Source organism: Rhagoletis pomonella, unplaced genomic scaffold, assembly GCF_013731165.1.
Source record: "Rhagoletis pomonella isolate Grant_MI unplaced genomic scaffold, Rhpom_1.0 Rhpom_scaffold_00003, whole genome shotgun sequence".
Lineage (NCBI taxonomy): Eukaryota > Metazoa > Arthropoda > Insecta > Diptera > Tephritidae > Rhagoletis > Rhagoletis pomonella.
The window spans coordinates 40,417,258-40,432,881 of NW_023458557.1; the positions used below are offsets into that span (position 1 = coordinate 40,417,258).

Genomic DNA, 15,624 nt, shown 5'->3' on the forward strand with positions numbered 1-15,624 from the left:
CATTGTAAATTCCTACTTACATAAGTGGTGGCTTTGGCAGATCTGAAGCCACACAGGTAAGGCGCAATCAGTTCGTTGACGAACTGAATAGCTCGGCTTTTCATCAGCATAATCGCTATTCGTACCTCGTCATAGTCAGGCGCTGGGATATCGACTCCACCGGCTCGGGCCCTATCTGGTATTATTGAGCAAATGTGTCTTCAAATACATTCATGTGATCGGATAACATGACAACAACATCTGCCCTATCTGCTTTAAAAGAACGAAACGGCATATTTCTTCGTAAGGACTCGGGTTTCGGTTTTTTGGAGAAATGTGCTCAGATACCTCTGTAACCTCTATAACCATTGCTCGTAAAAAAAATTTAACCAAGTCTACCACTATGTTACTCCCTTCTTCTTCTCCTCTAACGCACCCGAAAGAAGAGAGCGATCTGCTCTGGTATTGCTTCAAAAGACCCAGGGAACTTGGTATCGTTAAGAAGGCTTGTATCCTCTGTATTGAGGAATACTCCCGCTTTTCGATAGAATTTTTCGATCGCCTCTAGCCTGAAGGTTTGAGTTTAAGTCGAAAGGGTTTTCCGATCTTTTCTGGTGCGATAGTTCAACGAGATGCCAGACTCGCGCTCGTCGAGGAAGAGTTGGAGATGATATGCAGCCATCAAAATTGCTCACACATTATAAATACACATGCATGTTGTAAATATTTTATACTCACCAAGCGTTTGAACCACAAGAAAATAACAATTTGTAAATGTTTGGTTTTTGGACGTTTATTTCGTTTCAATTAAAATGTTAGATTAGCAACTACCGGTTGAAAACTTTTACTTAATATGAAACGATTGTAAGACAATGCGAACATAATATTCGGGATAAGAACTAGACCTGAGTGGGGCGAAGAGTAACTAAATTTAAGTGTATATTCTTTTACAAATGCATAGTATAAGTCTAGACTATTTGATTTACAGAGAAGTGTACATAGTCATTAGATATATTTCTGTACTTACGAAATATTATGTACATATGAATGTATATTTACCACGATGTATAGAACAAAGGTGGCACCGTCCATGGTACCGCTCTTTTGAAAATCCTCAAACAAAAGGAAACAACACCTCAGAAACTTTAGATGCACTGAAATTCACTAATACTTTCCAAAATTATTAATTCTTTTTATAAATCAAATTTAAAATCAAATAATTTTACAATTTGATACAATTAAACCAAGTTTCATATCGAAAAATTTTTATTAAGAAAATTCCCTGTTTTGACAAATTCTTTTATCCTATTCGGCTTTGTCTACTTTTACCTGAGAAAATTCATCGCCGCCAGGACGGCACAATCTTGTATTCCTCAATTCTCGTATATTTACGAAGGTTTTATTGAGATCTCACTATGGTCAGAAAGAGTGAGTTGCAACGTTTAAATGTAATTTTTTTATTTTGTTTAAAGCTCAGTACACTATAAAATTTGAATATATGTATGTACATATGTACTTACAGGCCAACAAATTATTTCTACTGCTTTCTTAAACTATACATATGTACATATATATGTATGTAGTTACACGTACGTATTTGGCACTTTTGACTTGCCATTCATCCATTAATGGCGCGTTCTCTTCTATTTGCTATGGATCTTAGGTAGTTGATAAGGGTGAATCTCTCGTGAAACTTAATTTTATTAAACATAAAACATTTCAATATTGTTACTAACTAAAGCTGAAATTAGTCGAGAACGTAGAACGTGTACTTAAACGCAGTCTGTATACGCAGAATTTTGTCGATTACTGGAGCCCTCAGTGTTGCTTACTACACTGTTGCCACTCTTCAATGCCTTTTCATAAACTTACCCTTTCAAACACAATTTTTCGTGCTATAATAGATTGTAGCTAGATATAAACTACTTAGTTTTCAACAAAAACCTTATTTAATAGTAAATTTCAAATATTTTAAATATATTTTGAATAGGAACTTATAACTTTTTTACCATCTGCAAAACTGACGAAGTGGCAACCATCTAAAGGAGAAATCTGCTGACACGGAAAAATCTAAATTCCGCAGATTGCTGCGCTACGGGCTACAACTACAGAAAAACTCTGCGGCGTTGAGTTTTCATTTACATGGCGCTTTGGTAGACAGATCGTGTCAGCTGACTCGGGTTTACGTACCGGTAGGTCTACGTTCTTGACTAATTTCAGCTTAAGCATTTCATCATTCGGGCGCAGATTTTAAAATGTAGCTACCATTCATTAAGTAGTAGGCATACATGTTTGTCTTTGGGGTATTTGAGTCTAACATGGTTCATTTCAAGAACTCTTTATTTATGTACAATTTTTTTTTCTTATTTTCCTAAACCACTTAACATCTATGCTTCCAACTGAACTTATCCTTAGACATATCTAGTGATTTGCGTATGGAATTCCGAAAGGCATACTTGCAATTGGCTAAAAGAGGGGCGTTCCGTTGGCAACACCGCCCAGCAGTAAGCCATTATGGTAAATCTATAAGCAAAAAAAGAAGCAGAAACAAACAAAAAGTCAAATTGAGTAAGGAGTGTCAGTCTTAAACAAAACAAAAGCACTGGCTAAGTTTTGATTAAACAAAAATATCTGTTTGTATACGGTTGCCAGACGTACTGATTTTATCAGTACAGTACTGCTTTTTCAACTCTTGTACGGATTTTATTCATTTCTTCAATCAGTACGCTAATGTCCTGATTTTTCAAAATTTGTACTGATTTGTACTGAATTTTCAATTGAAACAAAATACTTTAGGATTTTCTTAAGGTTTTTACATAATGGTGGAACCCTCTTAAACTGTACTGTAAAAAGTAAGAAAATAATTTAATTACAGTTGACATGTTTCAGATAATGTTTGATATGCCCAAGAAATTAATACAACGAAAAGATCAATCGCTTTATGGGCATATCGCCGGGTCGCTACGTACCAGTTGCTATAATATGATGGAGATTAAATTATTTAAAAAGAAGACTGACGTTTTTTTGTCGAGTCTTGCTAGTTATCTCGAAAATAACTTTCAGTTAAATAACAAAAAATTTGAGTATTCGAATGGCTTTTGCCTATAACTTACAATTCTTTTTTCACAATTTGCTGACATTATAAAAGAGTTTTGCATAGAAGACATAGAGTTAGATACTCTTTTTAGCGAATTCTTAGTCTTTCAAAGTTTTTGCGTAGTTGAATAAATTACTTTAAGCCATGAGGGATTATAGATGAAGTCCTTAAATAGTGGTACTTTTCCACAGTTTGAAAAAATATATAATATTTTTTTCAATACCACACAAACGAAGCAGCTGAGAGGATCTTAAGTATAAAGTTTGCTTCCTGACGCAAAGAGAGAAACCCGCTTCTAATTAAATTTTTTTAAAGTGAACTTTATATTAAAAGTAATTTTAAAATTAAATGAACTCTTTGATTATTTAAACACTGAAGATGGAAATGATCTCATTATTGCTATTCAAAAATGTCATAAATATAAAATAATTTATTGGCTTCTGTGTATAATGATGTGTACACTCATGTTAAAATGAATGACACTTTTATTTTTTAATGAACTATATTTAATTTATATACCAAAATATTGTAAAATAAGTACTCTGGCGTTTTAAAGTATTATCTTACATTCATAATTTTTCTTTGAATACAAATTTTCTGAAAAGTACTGATTTTTACCTCGCTTTTATTAGCTCGGGATGTAACTATGTAATATTGATGGGCCTAAAAGATGCAGCGATTTCCATTCTCAAGTTACATACCTGATGACAGTACGAATGGGAATTGCTTTAAACTTCCGTTCTTAAAGTAACCTGATGACAGTACGAATGGAAATTTTAATAGCGCGGCTTTATTTTTTTTAATTTATTTTAGCATGAAAAAGTTATCGCGCATAAAAAATCTGGCAACCCTATGTTTGTAATACTCCTAAAAACTTTTACTTACAATTCATCTGGACAGTTGTAGGGCTGTGCCAGGCGGTAACCGTCTTTCAAGTAGTGCTCCATTTCGTAGGGATCGATCTCGGCATAAGGCAGTTTACCCAGTGTGCACATCTCCCACATGAGGACGCCGAAAGACCACACATCGCTTCCCTCATTAAAGTGCTTCTTTTGTATGGTTTCAAGAGACATCCATTTAATGGGCCGATTCTCACCGTCACCCAAGCAGTTGTAATCATTTGGGAAGAGGTCGCGACTTAGGGAGCTATCGGTTAGCTTTACGCGAAGTTGGTCGTCAATGCTGAAGAAGAAACAAGAAGCATATTTTAAATATACAATACATTTGAGTGAAAATTGCTGAGGTGGTGAAATTTCAAAAGCAATGAATAGTGCAATAAGTATTAACATTCTTAACTTGAGTATTCGCCTAAATCGATATAGATATAGACAAAAGTATACAAAATGATCAGAATTAAAAGAGAAATCGATTAAGCGGTGACTGTCTGTTCGTCCGTCCGTCTGTGCACACGAAAACTCGAGTAGAAATTGAGATATCTTAACGAAACTTGGTACGTGCACTTCTTTCGGGCGTAGGACAGATGGTATTGAAAATGGGCAAAATCGATAATAACCACGCCTACCTCCCATATAACGGTAATTTTCAGAAATACGAAAACTACGATATTTTAGTAACTACTGAAGATTATTCACTCAAATTGATATTTAAAATAATTTTTATATGAAAAATGAGAATATTATAAATATTTGGAAAATGGGCGTAGTCACGCCCACTTATGGTTGCATGTGTAATCGCTGCACCAATTTCTTCCAAGCTTAGCACAATTGTTGGCCTTGGTACAGCATACCAAATGGCCGAAAATTTTTAAAATCGGACAATAACCACGTCCACATTCCATATATGTAACTGTAATTTAGAGAAATATGAAATCTTCGATAAATCAGTAAATATTAAAGCCAATTTATTCAAAATTGATGCTGCAACAATTCTTTGCCAAGAAATACGTTTCTGATAAAATTTTGGAAAATGGGCGTGGCGTCGCCCACTTATGATACCTATATATCTCGGTAACCGTTCTACTAATTTGTACCAAACTCGGTATGGTTATTGTGCTTGCCACATAAAAGCAAAACATTGAAAATTATTGAAATTATTCATATAACGGTAAATTTCAGAAATGCTTGAAACTTCAATATTTCGAAATTTAAGGACGCTAATTTACTCAAAATTGATGCACCCTGGCTTACCACGTAGCGGTAACTTTCGGAAAGGTGAAAAACATATATGTATGTATTTAATACGTGCGCCGGGTATTTAATGTTCGGCTCCACCCGAACTTAGAATTTTTTACTTGTTTACTATTTATTTTATTATTTTTTAATTTTAGTTTTTTAATAAAAATATAGTTTATTTTTTAACTAAATCCGAAAATCCAAGCTTCAAACTTTGTGCAATATTAAAAAAAAAACACCAAACTTTCGTAAAATTGTCTATGTCTTTAATAAGATTTTGATTATCGAGGGCTTATATTCAAGATCCCCTATCTGCAATTTTTACAAAAACTACTTAGTAATGTTAGAACCCATCTGGCACTTATTTACCTGTCATCACTGATGTTAATTCTGACTTTGCAATTTAATAGTTAATTCTTCTGTCAAACTTTATAGAGGTGTGTACAGTAATTTTTCCAGTAATGAATTACAGCTAGAGTCAAAATTGAGCGCAAAATTGAGAAGAAGAGAAAACTAGCAGAAAAAGTTATTGAACACAAAACTAGTAAAAACTTGCAAGTGAACAGTTGTTGCCAGCGTTGCCACTAACCATTTTTTACCCTACCAATTTTCTTCCCAAATCCGACCAAAACCGTTTACAACCTACCAAATAAATTTCAATTACAAAAAAGCATTCATTCATTTAAGATTAAATGTTTCGAATACAAAACATTTACATACATGCATATATGTACTTTGTACATTAAAAAAAAATAAATGCAGGTACAGTCTTAGGCGCAGAGATGAGATCATTTAACATTTTTTTCATTGTATGAATTATATACATATGTACATGTTATGTAACAATAAGTTTAATTTCTTAAAAGTAAATTTAAAACAATTAATTACTCATGCAAATCTTTAGCAGCTGACCACATATGGTGCGGGTCATTTTTGTTTACAAATTCCTTGCATAACATTATGATATTGATACTATCAATCTTAAGTTTAATTCTTCGTTTAGTTTTTATCAAAAAAAGCGTTGAAAATTTGCGTTCTGCAGCCGCAGAGCTATGTGGTAATGAAATTATATTAAAAACAAAATTGGCGAGATGCATGCAGTTATTTTGTTTCATTCCATTTTTCTAGTGAAAGCCATCGTGTTTGATATATGCTCAAGATTTAGTGGGGTTTTACCGAACAGTAGTCCTGAAATTCCTTCAGTTCACGTATCCCCTTTGGACTGTGAGAAAAGAAACTGTATATGTTGCGGCACAGTGTCTCAATGCTTTTCGGTTATTTTTTACAAGCGTAGCTTGAGCAAAGCTCAAGTGAGTGACATGTGCACTTTATATAAAATAAATCGGTTTCTGCACTCAATAAAGTTTTCAGCCCGCCCAAGTCTCCAACCATAACATTGGCTCCATCAGTGGCGAAACCAATTAGGTTTCTTATTTTTAAAGGCAGGATTGGCAAATGTTTGAAAGATACGATTGGCAAATATTTGTATGCAAAATGATGTTTGAAATATATATTTTTATAATTAAGAATTTATAAACTTAATACAACTACCCGACCAAAATCTTACTTTGCCTACCAACCTACCAAATGAAAAAGAAGCGACCAACTTTGGTCGGAAAAGACCAACAGTGGCAACACTGGTTGTTGCAGTGTTTTGACACATCTTTACAATTTATAAATCAGTTTTAAACTTCTTGCTATACACATAAGCACTTACATAGTCCAGTACATCATTCATATTTTGATTTCCACTCATTTTACTTTTGTTTACGCTTAAATAATTCAACAAATGGCGGCTTTTGACATTTATTCTTGTTCTTCTTCTGCTAGCTAATTTCTGCTAGTAAAAATTTTACTAGCAAGAACTAGCAGCTCTCCAGTGTTCTTACGCTCTCGATTCAGTGTTCTCTTGCAAATTTTTTGGGTTATTATAAACTTTTCCAGTAAAAATTTGCAGGTTCCGGTACAAATTAGTACGGAGTTTTTGTTACTATACACACCTAAGGTCAGCAATATAAAAGACTTTTAATTATCTTTCCATCAATATCCATACATTGGAAATTGGTTCAAAACTTTTCAAAATATAAGCTTACGAAAATCTTGAAAATTCCACGTTCATCCTCCCTAGCACCGCTCCTATGAATTTGCACAAAAAAAAATATATTCCATTAAAATAATGGCACGCCGGCCATGCTCACTTTTTCTTTTTTTTAGCTCAACGGACCCTATTCTTTACTTGTGCCCAAAATTACATTAATACCAATGTCACTTAAGAAAACGTGAGGCAAAATCTAAACTCAACAGATCGCTAATTTTTTACAAGTTCTGCTAATTTCTAGGCAATGGAATACAGTGAAACCCGTTTAAGTACCTAACCCGCTTAAGTAACCAACATTTATGGGCACCGTGAATATTTTAATGTAATCCGAAGAAAATCCCTCTCTTAAGTACCTCCCCGCTTATTTACTCAACCCGCCTAAGTACCTAAATTTTGCGTATCCCATTTACCATTTTACTTATAATTTCCCCCTTTTAAGTACTCCCGCAACACGTTCGGCAAAAAAAATCTAAAAATTCAACGGTAATTTTTAGCCAGTTGAAACTTGCTAATAATTTCACTTCTGAGAAAAAAATTTGAGATTTTGATGAATTTTTTTTTCAGTGTTCTACTAAATTTTAGGTTTAACGGCTGTTTGCAGCTCTCAAGAAAAATCACAAGAAATATTTTTCATTATTTCTGTGGGTTGAAAAAGTAGCTTGCTTTTGTTTCCAGCTTTCAAGAAAAACGAAAAATTCATATAAAATGACGCACAAGAAATGGAAAAGAAATTTTCTTCTACCAAAATTTCTTAAATCAGATTGCAGCTCTCAAGAGCTGCAAACAGCCCTCTATATGGTATTTTTTAGGAAGTGAATTCGGTCCGAAATGATAGATATGTCCAACATTGTATTTATGTATTCATACGTATAACCAATGTCTTTCAAGAATTGAATTCTTGTAAAAATTACATAACATTGCTTTATCGATTTTCGATAAAGCTTTTGTTTATATGTTTAAATAATGCTACGATCTTGGTTTTAAACTACGTATACTTCATTGAATGTTCATGTTTTATTCGAGGATTTTTTAATGTAAGTTAATAAGAAGATGTAACTACATCAATAATTATGTTCGTTTAAGTACCCTCATCGAGGTACTTAAGCGGGTTCTTTTAAGTACCCAACCCGCCTAAGTACCTCAAAAAGGTGACATTTTTCGTGAGGTACTTAAGTGGGTTTTACTTTACATACAAAATGCATTCAACAGATTTTCACTTGACAGTTTGAAATTTATGCGAAGTTATGCGAAGTATGCATAATCAGCCATAAGTTTTGACCGGCGCACAGTGGGGTAATTGATGTCGATATTGCGCATTAATTCAAAAAATGAATTTCAAAATACAAAGAAGGGTTTAGTACAAAATGAAAGTAGACAAAATTCTACATCACTGTGTAATCAAATATTTGCCCAAAAATTTACCGTGTTCTTGCAATATACTCTTAGAGTAGTCAGTTTTTACTTTGAGTGTGCGCAAAGTGAAAAACGTAATTTAAAGATATATCAAAAACATATTCCATATGTGTGCGTAAGTACATAGAAAGTAATAACAAAAATAAACATAATTATTACATTTAAGTCAATAAACTACATAAATCTATAGATTCATTACATAAAAAACTGGGAAATTGTCGATTGACGTAAGTTTTTTTATTTTTTTCAGTGTCAGTACTGTTATCATCAATAGTTTCCACGTCTTCATCAGTAACAAAATCCAACCAGAAATCTAAGTTTTCGTTCCATGTTATATTATCTATTGTTGTAAATTCATCAGAATTTGAATTATATTCTCCAAGGATTTTTGCTAATTCAAATAACGAACCCCAACCACTGCGCAAACCAAACTAAATATGTGCATGAAAATCACATTTTATGCGGGAAGTCCCCTTTTTCCATTTAGTAAGTATGTATGTAGGTAACTGCTCACTCACATTTTCTATATTTTGTCCGCGTATGAAGAGTTCGCGTCCGCTCAACGGAGGTTTTTGTTTGATTTGTTATGAAAAGAAATCTAAAAGCCTGATTATGGTAACTTAACTTAACTTAATGGAACGTAGAACTTAGAGAATCAAAATTAAACAGATTTGAACGTGGCATTAAGTTACGTTAAGTTTCGGCTGTTCAATTATAGGCAACGCCCATTTAACAGAATTTTTAGGAGAGAGCCGTAAGTTACGTTAAGTTGCCATAATCAGACCATTAATATCCGTTGATAAGAGGTTCGCGTCCGCTCAATAGAGGTTTTTGTCTCAATTTTAGGCAAAATAACTGTCCGCGTCCAGCCAAGAGAGTGTCCGCTTAAGAGAGAGTGATCTGTTCCGAAATGTATGCTTAAAACTAGGTATAGGAAAAAATGTCCGCCCAAGGGAGATATCCGTCTAATGGAGGTGTCCGTTAGGAGAGGTTTCAATGTATACATGAAATTCTCGGTGAAGAACAAAACCAAATACGTAAAACCCGCTTAAATACCTCACGAAAAATGTCACCTTTTTAAGGTACTAAGGCGGGTTGGGTACTTAAAAGAACTCGCTTAGGTACCTCGATGCGGGTACTTAAGCGAACATAATTATTTATGTAGTTACATCTTCTTGTTAACTTACATTAATAAATCCTCGAATAAAACATGAACATTCAATGAAGCATACGTAGTTTAAAACCAAGATCGTAGCATTATTTAAACACATAAAAAAACTTTATAAAAAAATCGATAAAGCAGTGTTAAGTAATTTTTACAAGAATTCAATTCTTGAATGTCATTGGTTATAGGTACGTATGAACATCCCTAATGTTGCGAATGTGGAGTTTTAGACATCCGCGGATACGAATGCGGATGCGGATGTCAAATACAGTGAAAGCCCCCATATGCGGACACTAGGGATGTCAATCCCGGAATCCGGGTTTTTTTAAGTCCCGAATATCCCGGGATTAGTCGATTTAAATCCCGGGATTGCTGGAAACAATTTTTTTGTTAGCCAATTAAATTTGTATCACAAATATCCCCTCTCAAGGGCAAAACAACCCTTAATGCTATAATTTCTTTAAGATCGCATTTCCATCAAAAGAAGGAATAATTTTGCTTCGCTCAAAATGGAATAGGTGATGCACTTATATATTTATTTTCTACTTAAATGTGTTAACTTTTTTATTTTTACTTAAATATACTGATAATATCTTAAATTGATCTCAAACAGTGATTTAAAAAATTTTATATAGTTACATAGGCAGTTAATGCTGTACCAAATACAGTCACTTACAAAAATATTTTGCATCGCTTTTTTTTGCAATATTCAAAATATTTTTTATGGTATTTTTTGTTAATTAAAAAAAAATATATAGCTCATTTTACAACAAAAATCATGTAAATCAAAATTTCACACTTTAGAGAAAGTAGGTTTAAGTTCACCAAATTATCATAACAATATCAAACTTTTTAATCATAATTTAAAAAAAAAAATCTATTATGCAGTTTTATAGCCCATTCAATTTAATACAATAAAGTGCAATTTTAAAGTTGCTAAAAACTCCCTTGATTTTTGAATTTTTTTTATTGACGATGTTGGGCATTTTCTTCCTTATAACGATTTTTTTTGTGGCAAAAAAAATATATAAAATGTCAACGGGATGGTTTAGCAACTTCAAAATTGCACATACGTATATATTTTTTTAAATTAACAAAAAAAAAAAAATACCACGAAAAATATTCTGAATATTGCAAAAAAAATCTATGCAAAATATTTCTCGGAGTGACCGTATATGCATTTGTACTTGTGGTACAAAAACTATGTTATAAATTAATGAGGATATGTACATACATACATATATGTTTGTCAAATTTTATGTTTGTTTTTTGTTGATTGGAAATACTGATTTATCGCCTTAATAAATATGTAAATGAATTACAATAAATTGTACTTTTTTTTGTTATATCAATCTGATTTAAAATACTATAATAGGATGATCACAGATGTGTTGCACTTTTACCTGAATTTCGGAACAATCCCGGGATCCCGGGATTGTATTTTCAGATCCCGAAAATCCCGGGATCGACAAAACCCCGAAAATTGACATCCCTAGCGGACACCGATGGTCACCTTTTTTGTCCGTCTACGAAAGATGTCCGCTTATAGGAATTTCATAAAAAATAAAATTAAAATTCATACTTAAAAAATTGAAATTGCGGGTTTCTAAATTAAAATAATATTTATTCTTTAATAGACAGAAACAGCGTGAATTAAAAATGAATTCCAATTTATGGCGTTTTTCTTTCCTACCGACAAATCTCATTGCCCAATGGCAACGAAAAGGCAACACTTTTTCTAGAAAAGAAAATATTTTTGAATACGGACTATGTTCTTGTGTACATATACATATGTAGAAGCGCAAGAGTCAACAATTGACTGAAAAACAAAACAAAATTGACCGCTTGTGGAGCTTCGCGTCCGCTTATGGGAGAGATTTTTCATAACTGGACATTTTTGAGTGTCCGCGTCCGTATCGGAAAGTCCGTGTATGGGAGAGCATTTTGTATGGAAAATAACCAAAAATTGTTCGTTCCCAAAATGTGTCCGCTTATTAGAGCATCCGTCTATGAGAGCTTACACTGTATTTAAGAAATATTTTTTGGTGAGTACATTAGATGATTAAGGTAAATAAAAAATGGACAATTTATTAATTTTTAATATTTTTTTATTTAGTACTTAAATTAAAAAATTGGAACATTGTATTTAAGAAAGAGTAATTTTGCTACTTTTTCGAGTTACAGCCTGTTTCCTAACGGGTCGTAAATCAAACCTGCGCCATTAAATAACTACTCGCTCGAGGCGACAAACTTGAAAAACTTGAATCTTTACAAAATTGTAAATTTTTTTCGATTGAAGCTGCACCAGTTGAGAGGACTTCAGTTATTTTTTTTTTTTTGCGGTTCAATAATTCGAAATTTGCATCGGGGCTGCAAATGTCGGATGTATCATCCTGATTTTCATCTTCACAATCTAGCATCATGGCAAGATCTCTGTTGCAACACCGTTGTGTTCCAATTTGGATAACCAATTCTTGTGGTTGTTTCAGAATTTAGAGAACCTGTTACGTCATCAGCGTTTTTCGATTTTAGTTTTTGTAATTCATTTTTAATCCTGTCTTCTGTGACTGGTTTGAAAAATGCGTGCTTATAGCGTCGCGACGTTGTGAATAGGTGGATATGGCTAATAAATTGTTATTTTGTAGGAATGAAAATTTCGAAGAAAATCCTGTTTTGAAAGTCGTGGCTGCCAGCAGAATTAGTTCAGAAACTTGTTATTTTGTTAAAAAGGTACCCCGTTTTTTATAATAATTTCGATTATTGGAATCACGAACAATAAAGGTCTCAGACTTGCTTAATTCCCGGGTGACCTTTTGGAAAGGTTTACCTGTAATGAATAGCTTGTAATTAGTTTTTTTATTAGTTAGCTGAGCTTGGCTTTTCCTACCCTGCAGGGAAAGCTACCAGTTGTGAACAAGAATGCTACCAGTTTGCGTTTCAGCCCAACTAGTTCACGTTGTATCCTTTTTCAATGTTAGCGACTGGTATTTTTAACATGGCGGTGTCATAGGAGAAGTGAATTGTCCGTTCCTGCATCAGCACGCTACCAGTAGAAATACTAGTAGCATCATACCAGTTGACGGGATAGACTGCCTGTTCATCCCCCGTGAAAGGCATAAGTATGTAATTTTGATCGCGGCGCCGCAACAGTGGCAATGGTCGACAGAGTAAAGCTTTGGCACGCCAAATCAAGAGATCCGAGTTCGAATCTCAGTGAGCGAACCCTTTTTTTTATTTTTTATTTTTTTATTTGTTTATTTTTTTATTTATATCTCTTATGTAATTTTTAAATTTATTGTTTTAAAAAGAACAAAAAATTATTTATTTTAATTTTGTATGGTATTTGAGTATTTAGGTTTTTTCCAAATCAAATTAAATTTATTAACAATTTTTATTTTATATTTAAATTGAAATTATTATTTAAATTAATTTACTTACTTTATTTTAACAACCTCCACGCGCACTCGAACCTGAGATCTCAGAACCAGAATCGGTAGTCTTCACTCGATGCCACAGCCGACATTTGTGATGAAAGCAATTAACCACAATTTAATTTTGGTTATGCCTATTCAAAGACAGATGTCGCTGATCGCATAAGTTGTTCGAAATCGCCGAAATGGTAGGCCGTCGCTTTAGCACATACTGGTGAATGTACTAGTATTTATACTGGCTGGTTTGGCATTTCACTGCGGAGAACTGGTATAATTATAGTCCATGATGAACCGGTATGACTCTCCCATTTAATACCAGTTTTCGAACTAGAATTTCTACCAACTAGTTTACTTTTTTCTGCGCGGAACTGGTATAATTATGGTTCATAACGAACTGGTATGACTTTTATCCTTAAATAATAGTTCATGAACTGGAACTTGTGCATACTGGTTTAGCTTTTCATTGCAGGGTAGTTGCAGACAGTCACAATTAATTAGTCACAGCTGTCGGAACCATAAGCCATCAAATCCGTTTAGTTGTTCCATTCTATGCGCTCAATGTGTTGTGATATATTTTTTGAGGCACTTGCATAGGCACCCTGAAATTGTGCATATGGAAACTGTGCATACGAAATAATGCATATGAAAAAAAACCGAAATGATGCATACGAAAAAAACCGAAATAATGCATATATGCACAGTTTCGTTTGAAAACCGAAATAATGCATATGAAAAAAACCGAATTAATGCATAAATACACAGTTTCGGTTGAAAACCGCAATAATATATTAGAAAAACCGAAATAATGCAAATTAACTTTTGTTGAACACGGGATACGTTTTAAAAATAACTTAAAACGTATGTCTTGTTGCAAGACTGATACCAAACAATTGGTGTGTTGTTGCAAGACTGAATCCAAACTGAACTTTATTCAAAAATAATCTTATTTATAGCTTAAAATTATGTTTACATGATTTTCAGTTATAATTTCCAATTAGTTATTTTGGAATTTTATTATTGAAGATATTAAGTTTCATTATTTATTTAGCTGCAGTTGTTTTGCAGAATCTTTTTAATAGCATAATAAATTAGTTTTGGAACTGCGCAGTTGCTTTGCAGTTGCAACTTTCGTTAAGCCATTGTTTACTCAGTTGGTTGCAGAAGGATATCAAATTACAACTTCAATTAAATCAGTGTTATTCCATTGGTTTAATTGGATTTCCTTATATAAGTCCAACCAACAATATGACCAACTGCATTATTGGAAATTTGTTTATATTTACAATTTATTTGAAAGGCAAAGGCTACTGTTAACTCCCCCCTTTCTTTAAAAGAATCGTCCCGATTCTTCAATTTGGTTTGTTAAATGATTTATTTCTATAGTGAGTTCGTGCAGCAATTCTTCTTGTTTTTTCGAATGTCTGCTTTTATTCCAAACTTCAACTATTTTATAAATTCTGAAAAGTATATATATTAATACTTTTATAAAGACAATTGTTACAAAAGTCCAAAATACAGGGTGTGACTTAATTTCAGTTTTGACAGAATTAATTAGATTTACATTTTGAAATTTTAAATTATAATCTTCCGATTCAATATATTTAATAATTTCAAAATTATTCAAATTATTATTCTTAACATGTTTCCAAATTTTTGAATCAATATTTTCATATACTGTATTATCAATATTTGTGTAATTTTCAAAAGTAACAAGGTAAACTCCATTTACGATATCATTGTCAATTGTATGATTTCCTGAAACTAAAATCGCTCCTTCTCTAATTGCATCTATTTCTTTATTTTTTTCACCAATCTTTTCACATTTAGCTCTTTTTGCGGACAAAACATCTGATAAACAAGTATTGGTATTATTAATTTTACAATAGGCATTTATCAATTCCTTTTTACAATTATTAATATTTATATATCCTTTTTCACATTTTGCAATTTCATTTTCAATTAGCAATTTACCGTTTGTTTGTGCAATTGCTCTTACTTCATAATATTTACAATCAAGAATAATTTTTGGATACTTAATGTATATAACTATTACATCTTTATTTTGTAATATTTTAAAAATAGAAATGTCTATTAAATCAGTTATAGTCAATCGTCCATGTTCACTTTGAGTTATATTTTTTATTTCATCTAAATGTAAAATTGCTCGGTTTAAAATTCCTACTTTTGCCATAGCTATGGTATGAACTAGGTTTTGTAATTCAATCACTAAAAATTTATATTTTTGTTTCATTAATAATTTAATTATTTGTTTTTTGTTATTTTTTGGCCTTTTAACAATTATATTCAAC

At 32.6% G+C, this 15,624-nt stretch overlaps 1 protein-coding gene across 2 annotated transcripts in view; it reads right to left on the bottom strand.

Annotated features, from left to right (window-relative positions):
- Nucleotides 1-2,128: 2,128 nt before the first annotated feature.
- LOC118735214 (tyrosine-protein kinase Drl) overlaps nucleotides 2,129-15,624 on the bottom strand; it is a 93,414-nt gene continuing 79,918 nt past the window's right edge. Inside the window, exons 2-3 of one of the 2 annotated variants that reach the window (XM_036464860.1) lie at nucleotides 3,962-4,258; nucleotides 2,129-2,502 (exon numbers count right to left, since the gene is read on the bottom strand). In XM_036464860.1, the coding sequence (XP_036320753.1) occupies nucleotides 2,391-2,502; nucleotides 3,962-4,258 (409 nt within the window). In that variant the 3' untranslated portion in view covers nucleotides 2,129-2,390. Of the gene's footprint in view, nucleotides 2,503-3,961; nucleotides 4,259-15,624 lie in introns of those variants that run through there. The other variant, XR_004992539.1, reaches the window with a different exon arrangement.